At 37.4% G+C, this 22,291-nt stretch overlaps 1 protein-coding gene and 1 long non-coding RNA gene across 3 annotated transcripts; one reads left to right on the forward strand and one right to left on the reverse strand.

Moving 5' to 3' along the window:
* Positions 1-2,276: 2,276 nt before the first annotated feature.
* On the reverse strand, positions 2,277-20,051 carry LOC138109952 (ADP-ribosyl cyclase/cyclic ADP-ribose hydrolase 2-like). The gene is made up of 9 exons (XM_069014408.1): positions 19,483-20,051; positions 15,729-15,858; positions 14,585-14,720; positions 14,033-14,115; positions 13,363-13,439; positions 10,781-10,873; positions 9,247-9,333; positions 8,705-8,764; positions 2,277-5,630 (listed from the first exon to the last, which is right to left on the reverse strand). Exons 1-9 carry the CDS (start codon positions 19,647-19,649, stop codon positions 5,516-5,518), a joined length of 948 nt encoding a protein of 315 aa, XP_068870509.1. The 5' UTR covers positions 19,650-20,051; the 3' UTR covers positions 2,277-5,515.
* On the forward strand, positions 16,594-22,253 carry LOC138109954 (uncharacterized). 2 transcript variants are annotated; one of them, XR_011150749.1, is made up of 4 exons: positions 16,594-16,648; positions 18,747-18,995; positions 19,092-19,239; positions 20,916-22,253. It is a non-coding gene; the product is annotated as an uncharacterized lncRNA (long non-coding RNA). The 2 variants fall into 2 exon arrangements; XR_011150748.1 differs by having other exon boundaries at positions 18,747-19,239.
* Positions 22,254-22,291: the final 38 nt, after the last annotated feature.

The raw sequence follows: 22,291 nt of genomic DNA on the forward strand, positions 1-22,291 counted from the left end.
ACACATTCAAAAGTGTATTGTTTAAAGCACTGCTCTGCAGAGTGGGAGACCCATGTTTAATGACTCATGCATTCTACCTGAATTAGGATATGAAGAAAGTATTTTTTAAAGACATATTTAATTTATAAAAAAATTTAAACAGCTGTGATAGCCGAGTTTGTAAGTAAGTGAGAGCTGTACCAAAGCTACATCCTATCAATGAGGGATTTTACCATGATTTATGATAAGGCTGCTGTACTTTTCCTGTGCAAAGTATTTTTCAAGGTTTAATTTAGTGCAGTGGAAAAGCACACGCAGTAATCTCACCAACTTTCATGAAACTGAGTGCTTGTTTTCTAGCCAGTACTAATTGTTATGCTGCTCACACATTCTGAAGAAAAATACCCATAAGGCTCCCATCCCACTGAGGCAGCCAAGGAAACAAAGTTGATAGAGAAGTAGGCTCTCCGACTCCAGGAGTGAGTAAACAGCACAATTACTCCTAAAAGAATTATACAGGGTAGGCATGCCGCTTGGAAAGACTTCATGGGATGTGTCAAAGGTCAAAAAAACAAGAAACTCAACAAAGATCCTTTCTAGTTGACAACTATGTAAAATATGCTTTTGTATACATGTGTATAAATATTTGTCTGGGATTTGACGCTGCATTTTACAAGGCTATTGGTTATGCTTCCCATCCTTAATTACTTTTCAAGTGATATATGTCAAGTGACACATGTCATATAACCCCATGCTAATGTGCAGTGCTGACAGAAAGTTCTGGGTGAAAGCCCAGAGCATACATTCTAAGTTGAGGAAATACCAGCTCTTGGTTTTGTGGTACCTTTCATCAAAGCAAACAGATAAGTAAAAATGAAACTTAACACAGGCCAGTATGTCCTACAGTTGGACTTTGGTATCAGAAGATTGAAATTTCTATGTGATACTTATTTCTACTCATTTGCTTCTTTGCTTGCTGCTCTTCAAAATGGCACAAAGTGACCTAGGAGCTTTCCCCCATCTGTACTCTGATACAGTGTAGCAGATAGAACGGTCGTCATTTCTTCAGCACTCCTGACTTTACCTGCTGCAAATGGGAAAAAAAATACCTTCCTGCAGTTTGGTAATCCAGCATTTGTCACAGTCTTGATTTATAAGTCTGGTTTCTGTCTACAATACTTAGATTCTTTGTTATTTATTTATCAAAGCACTCATGCCTGATGCAAACCATATCAAGTCTAATCACCGAGAGATGCCCAGACAAACGCAGTTACTGGGTTAAAAATATTTCTTTGTTAAGTATTGTAACTAATAGCATAAGATACTCCAGACATACTGGAGGAGTTCTGGAGGATCGTCTCTGTCTGCAGTCAGGGAACTTACCACACTTACTGCATCCACAGCCCACAGCTATTCCCAGTCAAATGGTCACAAGTGAGAGACCACTTACTTCACTGCACTGCCTCCTGCTGAAAGGAAATCTATGCTATAATTTCCACCTTTGTTTTCCTCTTACAGAATTTCCAGCAACATCATTTCCTGCTCACACATTCTGCTAAAAATACAGAGTAACTCATCTGAGCTGAGATCAGGTTCACCTTAGCTGTGGCTGCAGCGAAAGGGAGAAAGTAGGAGGAAGGGGGTGGCCAGGCAGCACAAGCACTCTGGCACGGTGTGAGGGGACATACGTGCCACACTCCCAGGCTCCAATTTCCTGCACCAGTCTCCCTGCCAGCCTGCACTGGAACTGTGCTGCTGCCGTAATGGAATGAGGATCTCTGAGCTTGTCTTCATAATTTTCAGGAAACTAGGAAATCAGATGCCTGCAGATTATAAACAAAATCTGACCAATTATATTCTTTGCCTCTTACATAAAATGGCAAGTAAATTTAAACTGGGCAGAAGCTGGAATTAGGAAAAACTTGAAAATCAAAAAAAACTTGTGAAGTGTTTGAGCCACCCTGACATTTGGCTAAATTAAAATACTGTGCCTCCCCATACTGAGCTATTTTAAACCAAACTTCTTGGCTCTGCTAAAAGCACTCTTCTTCCACTTCACATTATTGTTGAAGCAAAATACATCAGAATTATTTCTAGGTAATTCAGTTGAGAAGAACACTATCAAAAGAGTTAGCTTTCATGGAACAAAAAGTATTATTCAAATTCTTGAAGTTTCAGGTCACATTTCACTACATTTAAGATTGTAGATTGAAACCATAGTCATGTCAGCTGAATATCACATCAAGACCAATATGACAAAAATAAACACCAGCAGTATAAAAAGGCCAGAGAGGTGATCAAGTTGTCCTTGCTTTATTCTCATAACTTTTTACTCCAGAGCACTCAAGAGTTTGCATTTAAAAATAGGCAGAGCAGGTGTGAGCAGATGTATATGTGTGCATGCACATACATGCTGGAAAAAGGAACTACTCTGAATTAGTTCAGCTTTTGTCAGATACAATGACTGAAACACATGTAGCAAAAAAAAAACCAACCAAAAAACAACCAGATTAGTAGGAAGGGAGATTATATTTACTTTTATATAGGAATGAAGAATGTGAGATAACAGAGTTTTTAAGTGGTTCACAAAATGGGCACAGCAGGAAATACTGCCTTTGTCTCGGTAGCTTCCACAGGTCTGTCTGCAAAAATGCAGAACACCTTGTAATGCTCCTGTACATGATGTTTTCATTTGCCATAAGTACTTGGGTATTAGTAGATCTACACAGTGTTTTGGCATCAAACAGGACTCAAAATTAAGTGATATACATATTGTTTTCATCTGAAACATTTTCTCCCTTAAAATCACACCTGGAGACAGCTGTTTTTGTAGTACTGCTAGTACAAATATGAATGGTTGAAACATTTTGAATATATATTTGTGAACTTTCCCAGGCTTGCATGAGTTTAAAAGAAGGGCAGATGCCTTTTGGACAGTATGATTTCTCCCCATTTGGCACAGCTCTTACATAAGACATTGCTAATCAGAGCATTTCCTGAGCGTTCAAGACAGAGCACAGGCTCACCTGGCTGATTGTCACCACTTAGGCGTAACATATATCTGTAAATATATTCACATCCTTATAGATGTAGAAATTAAAAAAAGACATGTTCATATCTCTCCCTCCCTCTGGGAGCAACAAATAACCTTATTGTTTCTTGTTTTGCTGACACCTCTGCCCTTAGCTTCCGAGATGCCAGTCACACTGTTCTTTTGCACAGATTAAAACCGTTATGTTAAACTCAGAACAAATGATTCACACTCAGCTTGAAATTTGCTGCCTCTAAAGATCTCAGGAAACATATGCATCTAGAACTTTGCCTTGTTGCTTTTTTTTACTAGCTATATTAGTTGGTTAGCTAAAAATCTTTACAGATCTTCGCAAGATTTTTAAGCAAGTTTAGTCACTTCATTGAACAGGTATTAGAAAAGAAATTGCTGTCTTTGCTACCGAGTTGAAGTAATGGGAAAAGAGGAAAGAACATTAGAAATAAGAAAACATTGCAAGAGGTTCTGAGTGTGTTGTTCTTGACATAAGGTTATGCAGTAAACAACATCAATTGTTTGAATTGTAGCTATCCTACTTAGTTTGGGTTTTTTTTTGTTTTTTTGGTTTTTTTTAACAGAATTATATAGCACTTTCTACAGTGTGTTTGGTACCATGTGTAACTGCCAGCACTGACTGTGCTGCTGGAGTCAGTTACATGCAGAGGCTGGAAAGCTTTCATAAGCTGGAAAACAAAAGTTGGCCAGCTGGGATGCTTGGCTTGTGGATAGAAGTTGCTTAAGAGGCACATGGCTGGTTAATGGTACAGAGCTGCTCTCTGGATCTCACACACACTGTCCCATACAGGGCAGTAGGTAGGACACACCAGCCCTGATGACACCTTTGACACCTGGGAGTCCCACAGACACTACTTCTTCAGCCTGTGGCCCAAAATGTGTCATGATGTGATCTGCTCTGGGCAAATAGAAGATTGATCAAAATTGCTTGGCTTTAGCTATCTCAGATGTGACTGTGTTACAGATACCTTTCTTACTACTCTGGCAGCTGCTGTAAATAATAAAACATGAAACAACAAAACAATAAAAAATGAAGAGAATGTTGAAGGAACCAATCAAAGGACTAAAGTTACAGCACAGATAGGGAACAATTTTGAGGCATAATACAGCCCGGATTTTCAAAGGTCTGTAACTTCTGATTTCAATACTTTTGTAGTTTCAGTACTTTTTTGTGTCTGAAACAGACACAAAAATCCTTCAAGCTGGAGCCTAAACTCACCTGTGACCTAGGCAAACCCAAAGAGGTGTGTAATATAAAGAGATTTGCATTAAAACCCAATTAAAGATTATTACAGGCAGGGAATCAAGACAAATAAGCAACAGCAACATATTTTAAGTATTTTATCTTTCAAACATACAACATGATACAGTTGTATCAAAGATTGAAAGGATGTAAATCTATTATGGACCCCTAAATCAGATTCTCTGAGATAAAAGGAACATCCTCTCCCAGTTTCCTGGCAACCAGTCAATACAAACACAAATAAACAATGCAGAAGCTAACACAGAATGTCAAAAAATTATCTACATAAATTTATTCTCTAGTAGAACGACTATTTTTTTCTGAAGATTTATGTGTCAGCTTGGTAGCTGGATGTCTTGGTGATTTAGAGGAGCATCTAGCTGCAACACTGGAATTCACATAAGTAATTTAAGAAACCTCAGGATGGCATCTTCTCTCTTCTCAGTGTATTCTGAACCCTGCTATCTGAGTTCACTGCAAGCAGGCCAATGTATGACTTGGCAGGTTCTTATCTGAATTTGATATACCATAAATCACATTGTGGGGAAAAACTGTGGAACTTTCTAGATCCGGTATTTCTGACTATTTGCTATCCAGTGGCCAGGAAACAGCCAGCTGAGGAACAGCTGTGTGGATGATGAAGCTGTTGATATTATGTGGTAAAATACTGTATGGAAGTATGCAGCCAGAATCTTGCTGTACCCTAGCTTTTAAGTTTGGCCCAAGTACTGTACCACTTATGAAAATGAGTTTACTTTTCCACTGTCTTACCTACTGCCTCCTGTATCAAGTAAGCAATCTAAGATCTCTCCCACCTGAATTTATGATTTGCCTTCCCAAAACATGATAATCAGTTATCTAGTTTCATAGGTCAAATGCTAGGATGGTTTTACAAACAAGTAATCTCTGTGGGTGACGTATGACAGGCATAGTGTCACTTTTCTTTCTGAAATATGTGAACAGGGGGTATTATTCTCAGTTTAATTCTGGAGAATAAAGATAAGAGGAAATAGCAATGAACTTCTACAAAGAGAAAAGAAAATGAAGGGTGAGGCTTTCTAGCAGTGGGATAATTTTTGATACTAAAAGAACCCAGTATCTAGTAAGCAAGGTTTTAATATGCAGGTTTGCCAGTCCCAAAAGCAGGGTGAAACTGCAGTTAGAAATTAGCTGAAGCCAAATTTATAGCCAGCTAAGGCAAACAGAGGATATGGATTCAGTTGATTAACTTAGTACACTAAAGCAAATCTGAACAAAAAGCCTACAAAAGAAACAATCATGAGCTTGTTCCAGCTGCATCCTCTGTCTGAAGATATAGGTCCTCTTTGTGCTGCTGGTGCAGATCTGAAGAAGAGAAAACAAACAGGATGTTCACAGCCCAGAGCTGAGTTAGGATTCTTTTAAATATCAGGGGTTTGTTGCCAAGGGTGAAGTTTGTGGTCCAAGTGCTAAGCTAGAAGTTTCTTTATATGACCCTGCCAATGGATTCCCTTTGGCTATCATGATTCTATAAACAGAATATCTTTGCAAAACCCTGAGAACTCTTCTTTCTACCTTCACACAAGAGCCTTCTTGTCTCTCCACATCCATTTGCCATCTCTAGCCTTATGCTTGTGATTTTAAAATGCACTTTGAGACAGCAGTGGTCCTGGGGGTCTGTATTTTCACAACACTTGGTACAGCAGTATGCAGATCCACTTCTATGTCTCCCTGACATTGCAATAATGCAAGTAATACATACCACCACTAACAGGTTGCATTTGGCTTCCTTCCTGCTTACATTTGTAAGCCATCTATGCCATCTAGTGGGTATTTTTCACTCACAAGTTTTTTCTAACATCAGGGTATCACCGTAACAAGCCAAAGTCCAAATTTGACTTGGCAGGAACATAGTTCAAGTCTGGAGAGGAGTTAAGGGCCACTACCACTATGCAAGAAGTCCCAAGTACATTAGAGCACCTTCTAGGCCATCCTTCTGCTACCCTGACCCAGCTCTCTCAATGTAACAGGAGTTGGGATGACACAAAAAGTCACTTGTCCAACTCTGGTATTTTTGGGCTCAGGACATTACTCTCTGGAGGCTGAGAGGGCAGCTATCAGCCTTGTAATAGCAAACAGCCCTCATGAAACAGGATGCATCAGAGCCTGCATGCCTGTTTCACTGTGTATTATGGAAGTATGAACACTGAGAACACTGCACAGGAAACTTTTCCTAACAGATACACCCTCCAAATAGTGATACCCCTACTGACCAAACTGCCCCCATGTCAGTTAATGGACCATCACAAGCAAGGATTCATCCACACAGAAAATGTACCTAAAAAGATACATCATCAAATAATTTACATGCATCTGCTTCAGGCTCTTTCTGAACAGGAAGCTAGTTTCAATGGAGGTGGTGTTATTTACTGCAGAGAATTAAGTGATTTTGGGAAGAATGTAAGTATTCACTGGCTTGTAGTATTTAAGTTACTTAAATTTCAGAGAGGCAATGATAGTTTTGCATTCAGACTGGGAAGCTCTATTGTGATTTGGGATAGATATGAAATGAATCAAACTTATTACAGTGCCATGCATACAGGATGGAATACAGTGCTCATGAATGAAACAAGCAAGGAAACTTTTCCTAAGGAGGATGAGAACAGCTGAGTTGCTCAGTAGCTACCCCAGGAGAGTGTGAGACTGGTGTTTCAAATACACCAGGGACTATGTTACTTCAAGCACTGACAGGGATGGAAAGGCTGCTCCCCTGCTTACACACTGCAAACACCAAGTAGCAATACTGCAGAACTGCATGCTAATCACTTAGCTGAAAGTGAAAACATGTTAATGGTTTCCAAAAGCCTTCTCATCCAGGTTTCCTCAGCTGAGTAACATACCCACATCACAAAACTTTGAGGAAAAATATTTAAAACCTGGGAGAGGAGAAAAACCTTCTGTTAAGAGCTCACAATATTGTATTTTGCAAAGTCCTGTGAAGTGCTTTTTCTTCCAGTTTGTTAATATTGTCACTACGTTCACAGCTATTATTTTGAAGGGGATAACTGTATTTTCCTTTGACATGTAAACAAAAGCCTTACAATTCAGTGGCAGAACAAGAAAACCCTATTTTAATCCATTGTGCAAGTGGCATTTTGTAACCAATCAAAGCCTTAACAGGAAGTCTGTGCTATGATCTGCTGCCTAGAAGTCTAGAGCTATCAGTGGTAACTATAAACCCACCATTTTCATAACATTTATATGCTGGTGCTAGGATGTAATTTGCCTGTGAGAATAAATGTTGCATGGCAAGGTGAGTAAAAGTTTTCAGTGACCAGCAAGAACAGGGAACTCACTTTCTCTGTATGTGTGCACCAAAAACTGGACACATTTACTGAAGGTGATACCCACCTCCTTTTATGTGCTGCATGAAGCACTACAGCCCCTCTCCAGAGGGAGGCAAGCTGGCGTTGCACCTCTCTGCTGCCATTACCAGGGACAGCAAATCAAGACTTTCATAGCAGAAGTTATCATTGCAATACCACATAGGTATTAACAAACAAAAATTTGCATGTGCTTGAATAGGGAAGAAAGGACAGTAAGAAATACAAGCATGGATTATCCATAAAAATAATATAAATAGAAATCAGTGTTTATGTATCTATATATGCTACAAAATTCCAAACAGTGAGGAAGTTCTCATTCAAATGTTCAAGTATCTTATGTGTACCTATATATGCAACAGCATATAGATTAAGAAACAAAGTCAGAATTGAAAACAGTAATCTTTACTGTGAATTCACCGAAATACATAATAAACTAATTTAATGCTCCTTATATAATAAAGATAAATGCGGATAAGTAGGGAGTTTGGGAGTAATGCTTGCTAATTAAGAAGTTGTGTCTTGGACATTATCTGCATTCTTTGTAGATAACTTACTGGCCCAAGCTACATACATTAAAATATAGAGATTAAGTTTTGCACGAAATGGAAGATTAAAAGGAAACTTCCTCAAAATTTAGAACTGAAAATTCCAGTAGCTGGAGAAATGTCCTTTAGATCTGTTGCCATTTGATCTATAGTTTGATTATTCAAGAAATGATATGAATGAAAGCAACTTCAAATTTGTAATAGATTTTATATCAGAACAGTGATATGTACAAACTTCACATCATCAATGATATACAGTGTTACTGTGTGATCAATGAGAACCCATTAACACCTAATTTTGAACAGCAGGTGCTCACAGACAGCTGTGCAATTTGTGACTAGAAACTGCTAACTCAATCCACAGTAAGTAACAAATCCAAGAACGTTGTGTATTGCATATGGCTGATATATAAGAGGTGGCAGAGGTGGGATCTGTTGAAGTGTTGACTTCTGCATAATTTATTCAGTTGTTATGACACTGAGGACAGGTTGAACTTCTCTTACTTACGATGCAAGGGCGCACTTAGAATTATCAGGATTATCCAGGCAGAGTAAGAACATTACAGACCTGTGAAAATACCATTTTATTTAGCACCTTTCAGGCAGACAACTGACAAAAAAAAAAAAACCAAAACCATGAAAAAATGAAACAAATTCACAGTATTATCATGTTTAAACCTTCATTAAATTTATCTTACAATCTATGGGAATGACTAGAGCTGTGAAACCCATTGTGAATAACTGGTAATTCTGCAGACATTCAATAGTGTTTTTAACTGTTGTTTAGATTTTGAATCCAAATATATGAGGCCATCTTCTGTCTGACATTGTGTAAGTACAATGTTCCAATCAATCATACAGTAAGATGTAGTGTTTTGCTCAATTCACAACCAAAAAATGCCAAGTCTGAAAAATGTGACATCATCCCTCCAACCTACCAGTCCTTCTTGAAGACACAACACTAATGGCACTTCAGTATTGAACAGTAAGAATCAAGATAGATAAGGTTCTTCTGCAAACACAACATATTAATAAAAGGTTTTCACTTACTTGTTATTGTCAGTGCAAATGACATCATAACCAAGAGTTTTCAGCCTGGTTTCTAATATCTTTACACTATGAATTCCACAGGAATCTCTGTGAGGAAGGATTTCAATATTACTGCAAGTCTTTTGTTATATAATTTCTTTTCACTGAATTTGATGGAATTAGTAAAGTAAATCCCCATTACTTTGCCTCTTCTGTATTCCATAACACCTCCAGAACAAGAGTGTACATTGCTATTTATGCTTCATTTGCTTACATTACAGTTGTTTCACAATTTATCCTTAGTTTGCAGAATCTGGAAGATCAGCTTCAGCCAGTGTAGCATTTTCAGATTCTATTAACCAATAATCCCACATTTAATATTTGACTAGAAAGAAAAAGACCAATTTTGTAAAATAGTGTTTTGTTTGTAATATTCTTTGGCAATTATTTAGGTAAAGTTAATGTTACCTGTCCTTACAGAGTAAGTTTGTTATAAAAAATGAGAATTATACTTGTTTTTAGAAGCTTGTTCTCTCTCTGGAATGTTGAATAACAGAAAAAAAAAACAAACAAAGAGAGAGAAAAAACCCAGAAACAATCCTAAACACAGCTCCTGTTTCTAGTACTGATTTTTTAATTTGTAGTCCAAATAGCATAAGAAAGTTTAGCATATTGCAGAACCCACTGAGACCTCTCAACTTGTACCAACATAAAGTATTAAGGCCAGTGCTACTTATCTGCTGGGCAGTAAATACCCATGACTAAAGAAGCATAAGGAGACAAACAAAATAATTGTAGAAAACAATTAATAAAAATACACAAATATTCCCATGCATCCATTAACTGAAAGATAAATTAAAATTCAGTGCTTGTCTTAACTTCTCTTTGTAATAAGGCCAACTTTTGCAAAGATGAGCTGTATGGTTTTTTTTCCTCCCAGAGGGTATGATTCTTTGATTTAGAGAGACAGGCTGAGAAATGCTAATCTGAACTATGCTATGTAGACTCTACAGCATTGTGGTAAAATACACAACAGACTATTCTGTTTGGACTGATCAGTTTTGTTATATTTGTTTATTACTTATTTTTTGTTTGCTTTAATTAAATTACCAGCAAATTTAAGACACTTTTAAGACCTACAATTTATTACTGGATTAATTATTGAGAGAAAAGGACCCCCTGTTGGTATTCGTCTGCTTCTACAAATTTTTAAGCAGTTAAGATGGGTGAAAATGAAAAGAATGCATATGGCAAGGTGAAAGAAATATCACTCATCAGCACTTAATCTGAAATTAAGATTGACTCTTAGTAAAACTGTTCATGCCCTCTCTTCATTCAAGGTCTGAGATCCACACACACATCTAACCAAGAGCTGGCTCCGGATCTAATATAAGAATTTATTTCTATGGCAGGTAGTGTCTTCTTTGTTCATGAAAGCATCTAAAATACTTTAATTTAAGTAGTATGCAAATATAATCAAACAGAAAGATACAGTGAAATTTTAAAGACAGGTCCAAAAGGGAGAAACTAATTTTTTTTTGAAGATGTAACTTACATATCTGGTCCTTCAATATCATCCACAACCCAAATGACAACTTGTGAGATTTTGTCTTTCTGGAGATTAGGTATTTCATAATCTGCAAAAAAACTGATTCAAGACAAAAAATTTAGAACTATAAAGAACACAAAAGTTAAATTTAATGAATTCACCTAAAAGTGAACCAGAATGAACTTTTAAAAATGAAAAAACAAAACAAAGAGCATATGATACTTCCTCATAATATCTAATCTACGAAGATATGAAATCCAAAGGTTGATTTTAATGTCTGTGGATTGATTTTTTTTGTGAGATGCTGGCATTTCAAAGCCAGAGATTTCTAACCCTTTCAGCAAGATGAAATGTAATGATTTCCAATCTTTTAGGTTTTTTTCCTCAGAAAGCTTATAAGGGTGGTGTCCTCACTGAATGCCAAGCCCAAGTCTGGGCCTGGGTCTCTCCTCTAATTTGCTATTTGCCTATCATGTGTCTTCTTAAATGTCTATATCAGCACTACAGTGTCTCTTAGCCCTTTTAAATCTTCTGAGACCTCCATAGAGAAGAAGGGACTGTCAGTTGCCACTTCCTGGAGGAGACCAGCAGTGACAATGTGGGTTTGTCCTCCTAGTGCCTTCAGGCAAACTACCAGGTCTCTGACATGGAAGCACAGGACATGTACTGCTTGCCAGTGTCTGTTGGTTCATGAAGTCAGCAAGTTATTTTAAATTTCTGGAGAAGTGGAACAGGAAGATGCAGATACCAAGAGTTGCTTTCTCTGGTCAAATCTTGTACAGTGGTGGCTGACCAGAGACCAGTAGCAGCAACAGCAGGTTTACCTATCTGTCCAAGGTGTCCAAGCCTGTCCAACACACAGTGAAAATATGACAAAAAATAAAGATTCCAATTCATTTACTCATTCATGCATATGTCATTGCCAGAAAAAAAGAAGCTTGCTCCCAAATTTGGAGAAATCTTTAACTAGAGGAGTCAGAAACCGTGGAGGAACAATGTACAGCTGACTACAGTAAAACCCATTTTTGAACTGGCTACTATTATTAAAGAAATCTGCCAACTAAATTCATACTGTGTGAATGAGAAAAGTTATTTTTCCATGAAATGAGAAATAAATCTTAACCGAAATAATATTGTGTGACTTAATAATGATTTAAGTGTACAAACTTTAAAACTGGATAAACTTTGAAAGTGGCTTTGAAATAGTTGAAAACAGACCAGAGAGATGGTTAGGAACACAGGCAGATCTCTCAGATTACCTTCTGCTATTAATTTATTCAACTTCCATCCTCTTTCTAACAGGAGCTCTTTAAACAAATTCAGTCATAAATGGACCAGAAGATACACAGCAAAGAAAACAAGACAGAGTAAAAAGAAAACAGAGAGTGGCTTTGTTTTCTCCTTGGCAGGCTGTGTTTCAGTGCTGATTTCACTGGTTAAAATACCACCAGACTGGCAACCCAGGGAACTGGTGGAATTAATTTGTGTGTAAGATGTTTCTGAAAAAAGGAATCTGTAAATTAACAGAAATAAGGAATCCATTTCTGAAATAAGGAATCCATACTAGATTCTGGGTATTGGCCTGCTGACAGGTATTACCATCTGCAGAAGATTTGATCCCAGCTGACCACCTGATCAACCCAAGGAGCCTGTATGTCTTTGTGATTAGCTGAAAGCTGTGTACAGAGATGGACGTTTTGGGGGACAGAGTAAGAACTTAGTAGGTGTTTTGGAAAAGACAGTTCTTGTTTCTCTCCTATCCAGGGATAAAATGGCCTTTTCAATGGTCATTTTTAGTCCTCAGTGAACACACAGGAGGAGGATCTCTTCCATGGGTTTTTAAAAGATGTAACTTTTTGATCTGCCTTGGACAGGACAGTTGCTGAGGTAATGAAAGATGTATTTTTTACCACAGGTAAGCAGTCACTACAGACACATAGTAAAAGTTCTAAAGGGTGTACTTTTACAATAAATTTTGAATGTAAGCTTAGATGAATTTCTGCATGGTGTACACTTGTGAATCAGGAAAAATACATCTGTACTTAATCTAAAAGGAACTAAGGAGAAGAGGAAGCTCATCTTTGCTATTGTTCTCTTCAACAAGCTTTTTTTATTGCTTCCTGAAACCATAATAGGTTTCAAACTACTTCCAGTCTTGGTCATGGAGAAATACTTTCCCTTTAGAATTTACCAAGTTTGCTCCTAGGCCTGACAAAAGGTACACTCCTTGTAACAATATCCTCTACTTGGACATGTCCCTGAAGGGAAATTTTGTTAACACTCAGCTTTTTGAAGACATACACATTTTGCCACAGTATATTGGCTGATTTGAAGGCAGCTTTCAAAGAGCATTGCCACAGCAGTTTGTAAAATGCAGGAGTTGAAAGGATTGTTTCCATCCACTACACATTAATTCCTTCAGCTAGGGACAATTAACAGTTGTCCCCACAACTCAGCAGACTTTGATGCAAGAGGTTCTTTCAGCTACACTTCCCACGCTTTGTGCAGCAGAAGACCCAAACAACTGGCTGATTTTCTTTTTTTGTAGTCATCAGACTCTGTACAGATAAATCAATCAGTTTTCTTACCCTGGCTGTGGATAAGCTCCTCCGTCTGCAGAACCATTCAACAAGACATGTATCACCCCAGAGCTGTGTTGTGCATACTGCAATAGATAACAGTGCTTTTCAGATCTCACAGATTTGTCATATGACTTGGTATTTTATTGCAAACAACAGTGACCAAGGAAAGAATTTTGCCACGAAGAATATCAGAACTGCAAAAATAATACTAGACCCTAGCAGGTCATTGCAGTAAAAAGGACAGGAACTAAACAGACCATGGTTAAATTCAATGGTTCTACTCAAGCTACATTCTCATATCTATAAGTAGTTTCTTCAGCACAAGAAGAAAGCATTTTGGCATTCTCTGTTGAGTTTGATCTGTGAGTAAAGTGTTTCCAGCAAGGCTGTCAAATATCACTTAGGACCTGTAATCAGTAGACACAATGTGCTGACTGTGCTTAGTATATGCTTTATATTAACAAAGCTAACAGAATTTTAACACATTAGCTAGCTAAGGTTAAAGTTATGTTCTTCTTACTAAACCATTGTTGCCAGTCTAAAACAGTGTATTTGTACCAGAGGAAATAATCCAGCAGAGTTACAGGTTTAAATCTGTTTTGAACTGGCAATGTTTTCCTGAACCACCCTGGACACACTCGCAGATGTATGAAGTCAGCAGTAATACACTATTTACAGTGATTGAGGCCATCCTCCAGAAAGATTCCACCGCATTGTTTTCACATTCCATCGTGGTAGGGCAGGATTCATAGTCCAGTCCTGTAGGAAGGCATGTGATTTGTGGTATCAAAGAGATGATAACGACTATTAAAATTGATTTTAGAAAGCAACTAAATATACTTGTTCATTTCTCACTGAACCCACAAGATCATTTGACATAGCATGGAAAGCTGACTGTTGTATTTTTTTCAGTAACTTTCCATCCTTCGTAGTTTACACAAACAGTGACATTCTGTGGATTCAGTAATTTGGCTGAAGTGGTTCTAACTCTGTTCCTGCGATGTCGAGAGCTCCAGGTTCGGGTAACTGAGAAAGAGGTTTATCTCCACTGCAGCACCATTTAGATTTCACTGTGTGCTCCCCTGACTGCAGTGTTAAATATTCACACAACACAAGCGAGAACGAGACAGTGAAGCTATCCCTGATTTTTCATGGGGTAAGAGGAAATTTAGTTTCTCCAGAACACAGCAGTCGGTCTCCATTGTGGTTTTACAGACAAATGTCTTACCAGGGCTGTCTGCCTGCCCACACCAGTTTAGAAAATCTCCAAAGAAGCCAAACAGAGTATCACCCAGAGACATGTAGCGACGTCCTCTGTCAGCAAAGCGTTTGACCAGTAGCTGATTATTTTCCCAGAAAAGAGACTAGGAAAAAAAACATAGAGAAGAAATGTACCAACACCTGGGTGTGGACACAGTGAGATTATGGGGTAGTGAAAACAGTTTAAAACATGTTTTGGTCTTTCTTTCAAAATCAAGATAATAATCAGAAATGTTAGCTATCTTTTTAAAGGAACAAAGTTGTTTATTTTACAGAGGCATAAATTCTGATCACAAGTGACTTGAGGGACAGTACTAGTTTGATGAGAAGGGATATAGACCTGTTTTAAATATGGTTAGGCCTAGCTTTGTCTGTCTCAGCAGACAGATTTAGGGGAAGGAGAAAAAAGGAAGATATTTATAAGCCAGATATACGTTACCAGAAATCTCTCACGTTGCTATGTTGGCTTGTGGTGTGAAAAAAATCATATGTCTAGATGTTATTTCTGTGTTTGTGGAACTCCTCATGAATTAAGCTGACGGTAGTATTTGTTGGTTTAGCTTGTATCATTTAGAAATGAGGATTAATTGTGCTAGAGGAAAAACTGCTTTAAAGCACAACACATCTTTTGCACTTTCACAGTTCTTTGCAACTGCCAGCACATCAAACCCTTGCTGCTTTCTGGCATAGAACAATGTCCTCTCTCATTTCTGCTTTTGCTTGTTCAGTATGTCAATGTTTAACATGTAATTGTCATGAGACTTAGCTGTGAGGAATAAAAGCAAAAGATGATAGCAGGCACAGCATTTGCAGCCAGAGCATCTAACTTAAGGAACAGTAGGTTCAGGGACTATGGCACAGCTCCCAGCACAGAAGGAAAAATGGGGGATCTCTGTAATATGAAAAGAGAGACATTGCTGAGAAGTTACTGCACAAAATAAATGGAGCCAAACACATTGAAACACGCTATCAATCCTGAGTCTAGTTTATAAACTACAGATGGGTCAAAAAGAATGACTCACAAGTCAGCCACAGAATGACTCGTCAATTTTGAACTGTGTCATGTAAAATCTGTTGTACATCACAGGGCAGTTAACATAAAAAATTATTACCTTGTTAGGTGGAATTGCGTGCAATGACAGGTTGATAAATAATTCATAATCCTTAGGCAGAATGCTGCAAGGATCCTTGTTAATAAATGCATTTTTAAATGCTTCCCATATCTGTGAACAATTCTTCTCACTGTAATCATTGAAACAAACAAATAGCAAAATGGTTTTTTCAAAGCTGAACAAGAAAATTATTTGCTCTTAACTCCTCCAAATACCCAAGTTAAAATCTATATAAGGTTAAGGCAGAAAACTGAAGTCAGGGTGGTAAAAAACTTGTAGCTCAGGAAGAGCATAGAGATCTTGTCTTCTGAGTCATAACTGCAGCAGATAAGGAAGAAGTAGCAAGGAAAATATTAGCTTTTACAGTGTGGAATTAGAAAAACATTATGATTCAACAAAAATCTTAGTAGGTATGGTATACACAGTGAGTTTGATATCCAGCACTGTAGAAATACTGAAGAGAAATCTTTCTTTGAAATTTTCTAGATTCAAAAAGCCATTTCAAATAAACCATAGCTAAATATCCAACAGTGCTGGAAGCAATATTACTCTTAAAATATCAGATTCAAGTGCAGGATGAGTTGTGGATACAAAAATGCTGCTAGCAAGGATTTTCTTGCTACTTTCTCAGTCTGTGAGAGACTTTTCTCTCTCACAAAAGAGGTAGCAGAGTTATGTAAACAACCAAACACCTGCAGCCTTGAAAAGTCTTGTTTATGGTATAGTAGAAAAATATTTTGACAATGGATGTTTTAGGATTTTAGCCAATCACCCCCAAGGGCTGGCTGATCCTTTGTCCAATTAGACTATGAAGAAAAAAGTCTATAAAGGAGTTTGTAAAATAATTAAATAAATCAATCTTGCTGCACAATTCCTGCCTGCTGGATCTTCTCTCCTCCTCCCTACGGCTGCAGGACACGGTAATATATCCTAGGGCATTATTTTTTTTTAATAATGAGTTGCTAAAAAGTTTCAGTGTAGAATAATGATTGTGACAGAGATGCTTTCTTAACATGAATAGCTGCCATTGCAAAGCTCTAGCTTGAGCAATAGTAGTCCTGATAAGTAAATCAAACTTTGCCATTACAGTGTTTTGCTCATTTAGCATTATCCATAGATAGCACGGTTTCCACTGGTACAGGTTCTTTAGGGAGCTGCTTTGTGACACTGAATGTCACAGACACTTTAAAGGATCTCTTGTGATGAGCTATGCAGGAAACAGACCACAGCCTTTCTTACAGTAAACTCTGGTCATGCTTCTGTATATACTGTAAGCAGACATGGATCTTGACCTGAAAATTTTCAGTGATGCAATATGATCCTTGATCAGTCCTTTCAAGGTTTGGATAGATTTACTTAATAAAAGGATTTGCACACAATTTCTGATTTCAAGCAGTTATACTTTAGCTTCTGACAATTGTGTATACTTAGGGCTCATTTTGCTAAAGAGCTTTCTACTTGAAGCACTTATGCTAGTATTTGTAAGTTATGATCAACTGAGCTTTTAACATCTTTCTTGACAGTTGAAGCCATCAGTAATTTTCTGGTTAATTTGCATATTGCTTTTTTTTTTTAATGACTTCTCATCCAGGATTGAACAGCTTGTAAATCAAAAGGATTATTCTGCTCTGATAGTCAAAACTTCTTAGCTGGCAAAGACACTTTTTGAAACTACAGGGTGGGGAAGGACTGCAGTTCAGGACAACTCCTTCTAATCTTAGTAGACACTTGTAAGTCAGATTAATGTCATACTAGTTAGTTAAAAAAATTGTTTTCGAAACTTCCATGATATCCTACAAATAAACAAATATGGAGGAAAAGCACTACAGGAACATTTGTGTTATTTAGGGTACTCCTGTTAGGAAATGTCAAATATAATCTTCATTCAAATTCCTTACTTCTACATGACCACAGCATTTTGTAAAATGCCTCTTTTAACTGCCATTTTGCATATTCTGTTTTAACACATAGGAAAGTTTTTCTTATGTTCCTATAAACATCTTTATGTTTTAACTATGTTGCAGTGAAAGGACAAGTTTTGCTAGCTTCCTTTATGTTAGCAAAGTATTTTTAGAAAATTTGCACATAAATTCAGGAGCAAAACCCATCCAGGTGGTCATGTCTCTATAAAAGCTAGCCAGGGGGCAACTAAGAAACAGCCAATGAACAGAAAGGACTATAGATAATTAGAATATCTGTTTTGCACCTGTGCAATATGAAATTTCCATTTTGTTTGGGTTACATTATTTGCTTATAGATCTAAGGGAAAGAGAAAAATGCCACATTATATGACATCAATTGTGTAGCTCTTTTAATAAAGCCATTTCTGGTGTAAATTCAGGAAAGTGGTCCTAATGTCCTGCCTGGCTTCATGCTATCCTGAGCAAGAATATTCTGATGAACATGTTAAAACTTCTCAATTTTAAAATCATATTGTGAAAATGTCACCAGAATTCATTAGATCACAAAACTATCATAAACACAAGACATATATAAATGCTTTCCAGAATATTGCATTTACATGTCTAAAAGTCCAAATCAGTTAAGGATACAGTTAAAATTTCTACAGTAACTATCCTTTATGTTGCTCATTTTAGCATATTCTGTATTATTATTCATGTCCTGTTTCAGATATAAATGAAGTGACATCTGTTAAGTCCTACAGAAGCTCTACCTATCTAGAGACTACTGCAAGACCAGATTACCTACACAGCTCTTAACTAAGTTCACGTATTTTATATTACATATTATATTGTAGGAATGTAGAAATCTACACTTAAAAGTTTACTTCCACCTTCCATTGTGACACGTTTATAAATTTGTCAAGATTTAACTGTTCCACTGAAATTCAAGCACTGTGTTATTTGCATTAGGACGATCTTTTTCCTTCATAAGAAGATTGAAAGAGAACACTTCTGAAAAGTTAAGAGTGTTATTGTGCAGAAATATATTGTTTTGCCTTTGTTAAAAGCAAAAAAAAAATTGTTTTAAGCCCTTTATCTTCCTCTTTTGCAACAGGAACTGAAAATGGGAGGTTGGGGAAATGAGGTGATATTTGCAACAGAAGCTAATCCTGTTTAAGACAGCAACTCAATGCTACAGGAACCCAGCCAAGGTGCCTCTGCAAATACCTCTTCACACTATTAGGACAACTTTTTAGTGGCAGAATAAAGGGCTGAACTCCACGACATTGTCCTTCTTGCTTTCTTCCTTTTTACTGAAGCCCTTACAACACAAGGAAGACAGAAAAGTGCTCACTTCAGCCAAGTGTGTAATTTACCCCCAGTTCTGTGTAATTAGCACAGCCAATGAAAGCTCACAGATAATCCTGCTTGAGCAGTTGATTACTACTTGATTTTACAGGTGGATGAGCTAAACAGTCTCCTTCAGTACCACAGGACAGCTATAAAGTGAGGTGTTCCCCTTCTTCCATGCCCTCACATACAGGCAGGAAAAGCAAAGCTGGTCTTCCCAGGAATGCTGTCAGATTTGGTACGTCTCCTTACAGAAGGTAAGGGAGGGAGCGGCAAGAAATGTGAAATAAAAAATTGAAGGATTAAAAATCTTGCCTTAGTTACACTACTTTACTTAAAATATTACACCCACCAAAGTTATTTTGTTATTTCCAGACAGCTACAAGAATGTTGGCTTCAACAGGATCACTTTCATGGCTAGAAACATAACATCAGGCTTCTGATTAATAACCATTTTGTACAGAACATAAAAAACTAATCCAGACACAAACAAAACTTACCCAACAGCAGGGTTCACAATTCTAATATAATCATAGCATCTTCCAATGACAATATTTTCCAGGTTTTTAGTAGTACCTTCACCTTTCCATTTCCTTCCATGCACTCCTGAGAAGCTGTTCATAAACAGAACAGAGACAAATAAAAGAGGGAAAAAAAGGCTCATCATCACGAATTCTTGACAATCCAAATTCTTAAAAGAAAAAAAAATAATAAAAAAGTAGAGTTCAATGATACAATTTAAATGGAAACCTGCAGTTTAATATTTTCAGTACTAGCTACAGCTCAGTACACAAAAGACACAGGCGGAAAAATAAACCTTGCTGGGAACTATAACCTAGCTATTTCCTGGAATGATTGCAGAACAGGGATACATCACTTCCTCATGTCTAAACTATTCCCCGCTTCAGAAAAACAAGAGACTTTTAAGGCCACCTGGTGATAACTGAGGAGAATTGCAGTATATTTCTTGAAGGAAAAAAAATCCTTACCACTTGAATACTTCGGATGCCTTTGGTTCGCTTAATACTCATTGCTGTGCTACACCTTCCTAAGCCATAAACAAATGCTAGCAAGCAAAAAAAAAAAAAAAAAAAAAAAAAAAAAAAAATCTAAAATATGCAGCTACAGCACTGATAGCGTAAATACCCAAGTCCTCAAGTTATCTTGTATCACACATGGGGTAACATTAGCCAGCTCTTTTTCCATCTCTCCCCTGGATCGTGACAGTGACATTTTGGTGTGATGATATGTGCATCATATCTCCGAGAAAAAAACTGCCTTGCAGTCATGAATCAATCATAATGAGAAACATAAGGATTGAGACTTGCATCCTGTGCAACGAACAAATGTCTTCAACTTCTGCTGTCATTCTCCTCCAGGTTCTCTTCCCTAAGTACTCTGTTAGAACATCAAATGGAAACAATCAATCTAATCTTCAGAATAAATACTCTCTGGTATGCACTGCTGCAAATACAACCACATTATTTTTTTCCCTTCAAAAAAAAAAAAAAAAAGTTTCAACCTCCAAGTATTTTGTTTATGGACTCTCACCTCTGAGGAGCATGCTGGTTCTTTTCTTTCTTTCTATTAAGTATCTGTGCCTCAGTGAATATAAAACTCTTTATTTTTTGTGTATTTTATTTATCTCATGTCATGCTTCCATTGATGCACTGGTACTCGGTGGGTGGATTTTACTGAGGGAAAAATCTTGCTAGTCATTGAGTAAATTGCATAAAAAAATGATGGATTTCTGCTGTAAATGTGACAGAAAAATAACCAACTGATTTGCTACGTGCAGCAGAGTCTTCATGAAAGCCAGATTTACTCAGAAATGGATATGCAATTTTGTGCTTGATATGGTAGAGACACAGGAAATTATGTACTTTACTCCTTTTGCTTCTCTAATGCTTTTTCTTCTTATTTCTCTTCCTAGCCTCTCTATGTCCATGCTGATAGGGCACCAGCACATTAATCAAATGGTTTCAAGCCACTACCTTGGATTCAGGATTAGAGAGTGCAACAGTCCATGGAAGAACATTTTCTTTTATTTTCAACTTTGCTGCAACCAAATTTTGCTCAGTAATTTCAGCGTCTAACAGAAATGAGAGGGATCACTGTTGTGGACTTCTATACAGAAATGTGCAGAAATTGTCACTGATTTTTGCATCAAAGCTAAAAGTTTTGCTTAAAATACACAGTATAAGAAGTCATAAAGACAGATACTGAGTGTATCTCCAAGTACACACTAGGTTAAGACACAATATCTTGGGGAAGAATATGTGAGTTCCCAAAAAGATAGACAATCTGTCATAACATCCCAGAGGAATTGGATCCAAGAGTTGCTGGGATCTCCATTTCAACCCTTGTCAAGCTTCCTCTCCTCACTGGCAACTTCTAGAAACACAGTATCAGGCCAGAAGGGCCTCTGATCTGACTCAGCACAGCCATTTTTAATTCATGTTCCTAGTTTTTTCTAAATACTTCACATGATGGCTAAACTAACAACCCCCAGGGTTCCACTAATTTGATAGCCTTGAGAGTAAAACCTTAGCTCTGGCCTGAACTTGTCTACTTTTAGCTTCCAGTTACTGAATCTCATGATATGTTTTTCTGTTCCATTAATGAAGAATCCATCCTCAGAATTTTCTCCCAATATAAATTCATGAAAAAATTACCAATTCTACCCTCAAACTAGCCCATGAAAATTCAATATTTTAATCCCATTATCAGGTAATTTCTCTTGTAGTATTGTAATTCACTGCCACAAACTGGCTGCCCATCTTGCCTCCCAAGGTCTGTCAATTCATGGTGGATGCAGATCACTGTTCCTTGCTCTCTGTCCCTCTCTCTCCTAAAAGATGTTATCGCCCATGAAGGAGAGTCAGAAAATTGGCAGCATATCTGCTCTGAAGATACTGTAGTTCACAAACTGAATATTAACACAACCAACCATGAAATTCAGCATATGTTTACATTCTGAAGCCCCAGAAGATGAGGAACCAACATGTTCTCTATAACTATTTCTATCAGAGGAGAGTGGTGAGTTCCAGCAGCAGGAAGATGTAACAGGTGGGAACGTTAATCCTCTGTTACTACGCAAACATGAATTTCTGGCAGAATAACCTCAATTCTGTATGACTACATGCTTTAGGCCTGGAAACAGGATCTTGAAACAGCTCATGTTCACAAGCTCCTCTGTAAGCAATGAACTTCAAACATTGTTTCTCAAGGGTTTGTAGTGCAAAAGTCTGCCTACAGCAGTAACACAAGGTCTCACCTGCTCCCTTGTGTGCCAGGGCACACTCTCTG

Source organism: Aphelocoma coerulescens, chromosome 4, assembly GCF_041296385.1.
Source record: "Aphelocoma coerulescens isolate FSJ_1873_10779 chromosome 4, UR_Acoe_1.0, whole genome shotgun sequence".
NCBI lineage: Eukaryota > Metazoa > Chordata > Aves > Passeriformes > Corvidae > Aphelocoma > Aphelocoma coerulescens.

What these genes read in the sequence shown, in the direction of transcription:
- LOC138109952 (XM_069014408.1), bottom strand. Translation starts at nt 19,649, where the DNA reads ATGATGAGCCTTTTTTTCCCTCTTTTATTTGTCTCTGTTCTGTTTATG. An exon ending in GGAGGATGGCCTCAATCACT is followed by an intron (nt 13,440 to 14,032) that starts GTAAATAGTGTA and finishes TATCTATTGCAG; the next exon opens with TATGCACAACACAGCTCTGG. An exon ending in GGAGCTTATCCACAGCCAGG is followed by an intron (nt 10,874 to 13,362) that starts GTAAGAAAACTG and finishes GTCTTGAATCAG; the next exon opens with TTTTTTTGCAGATTATGAAA.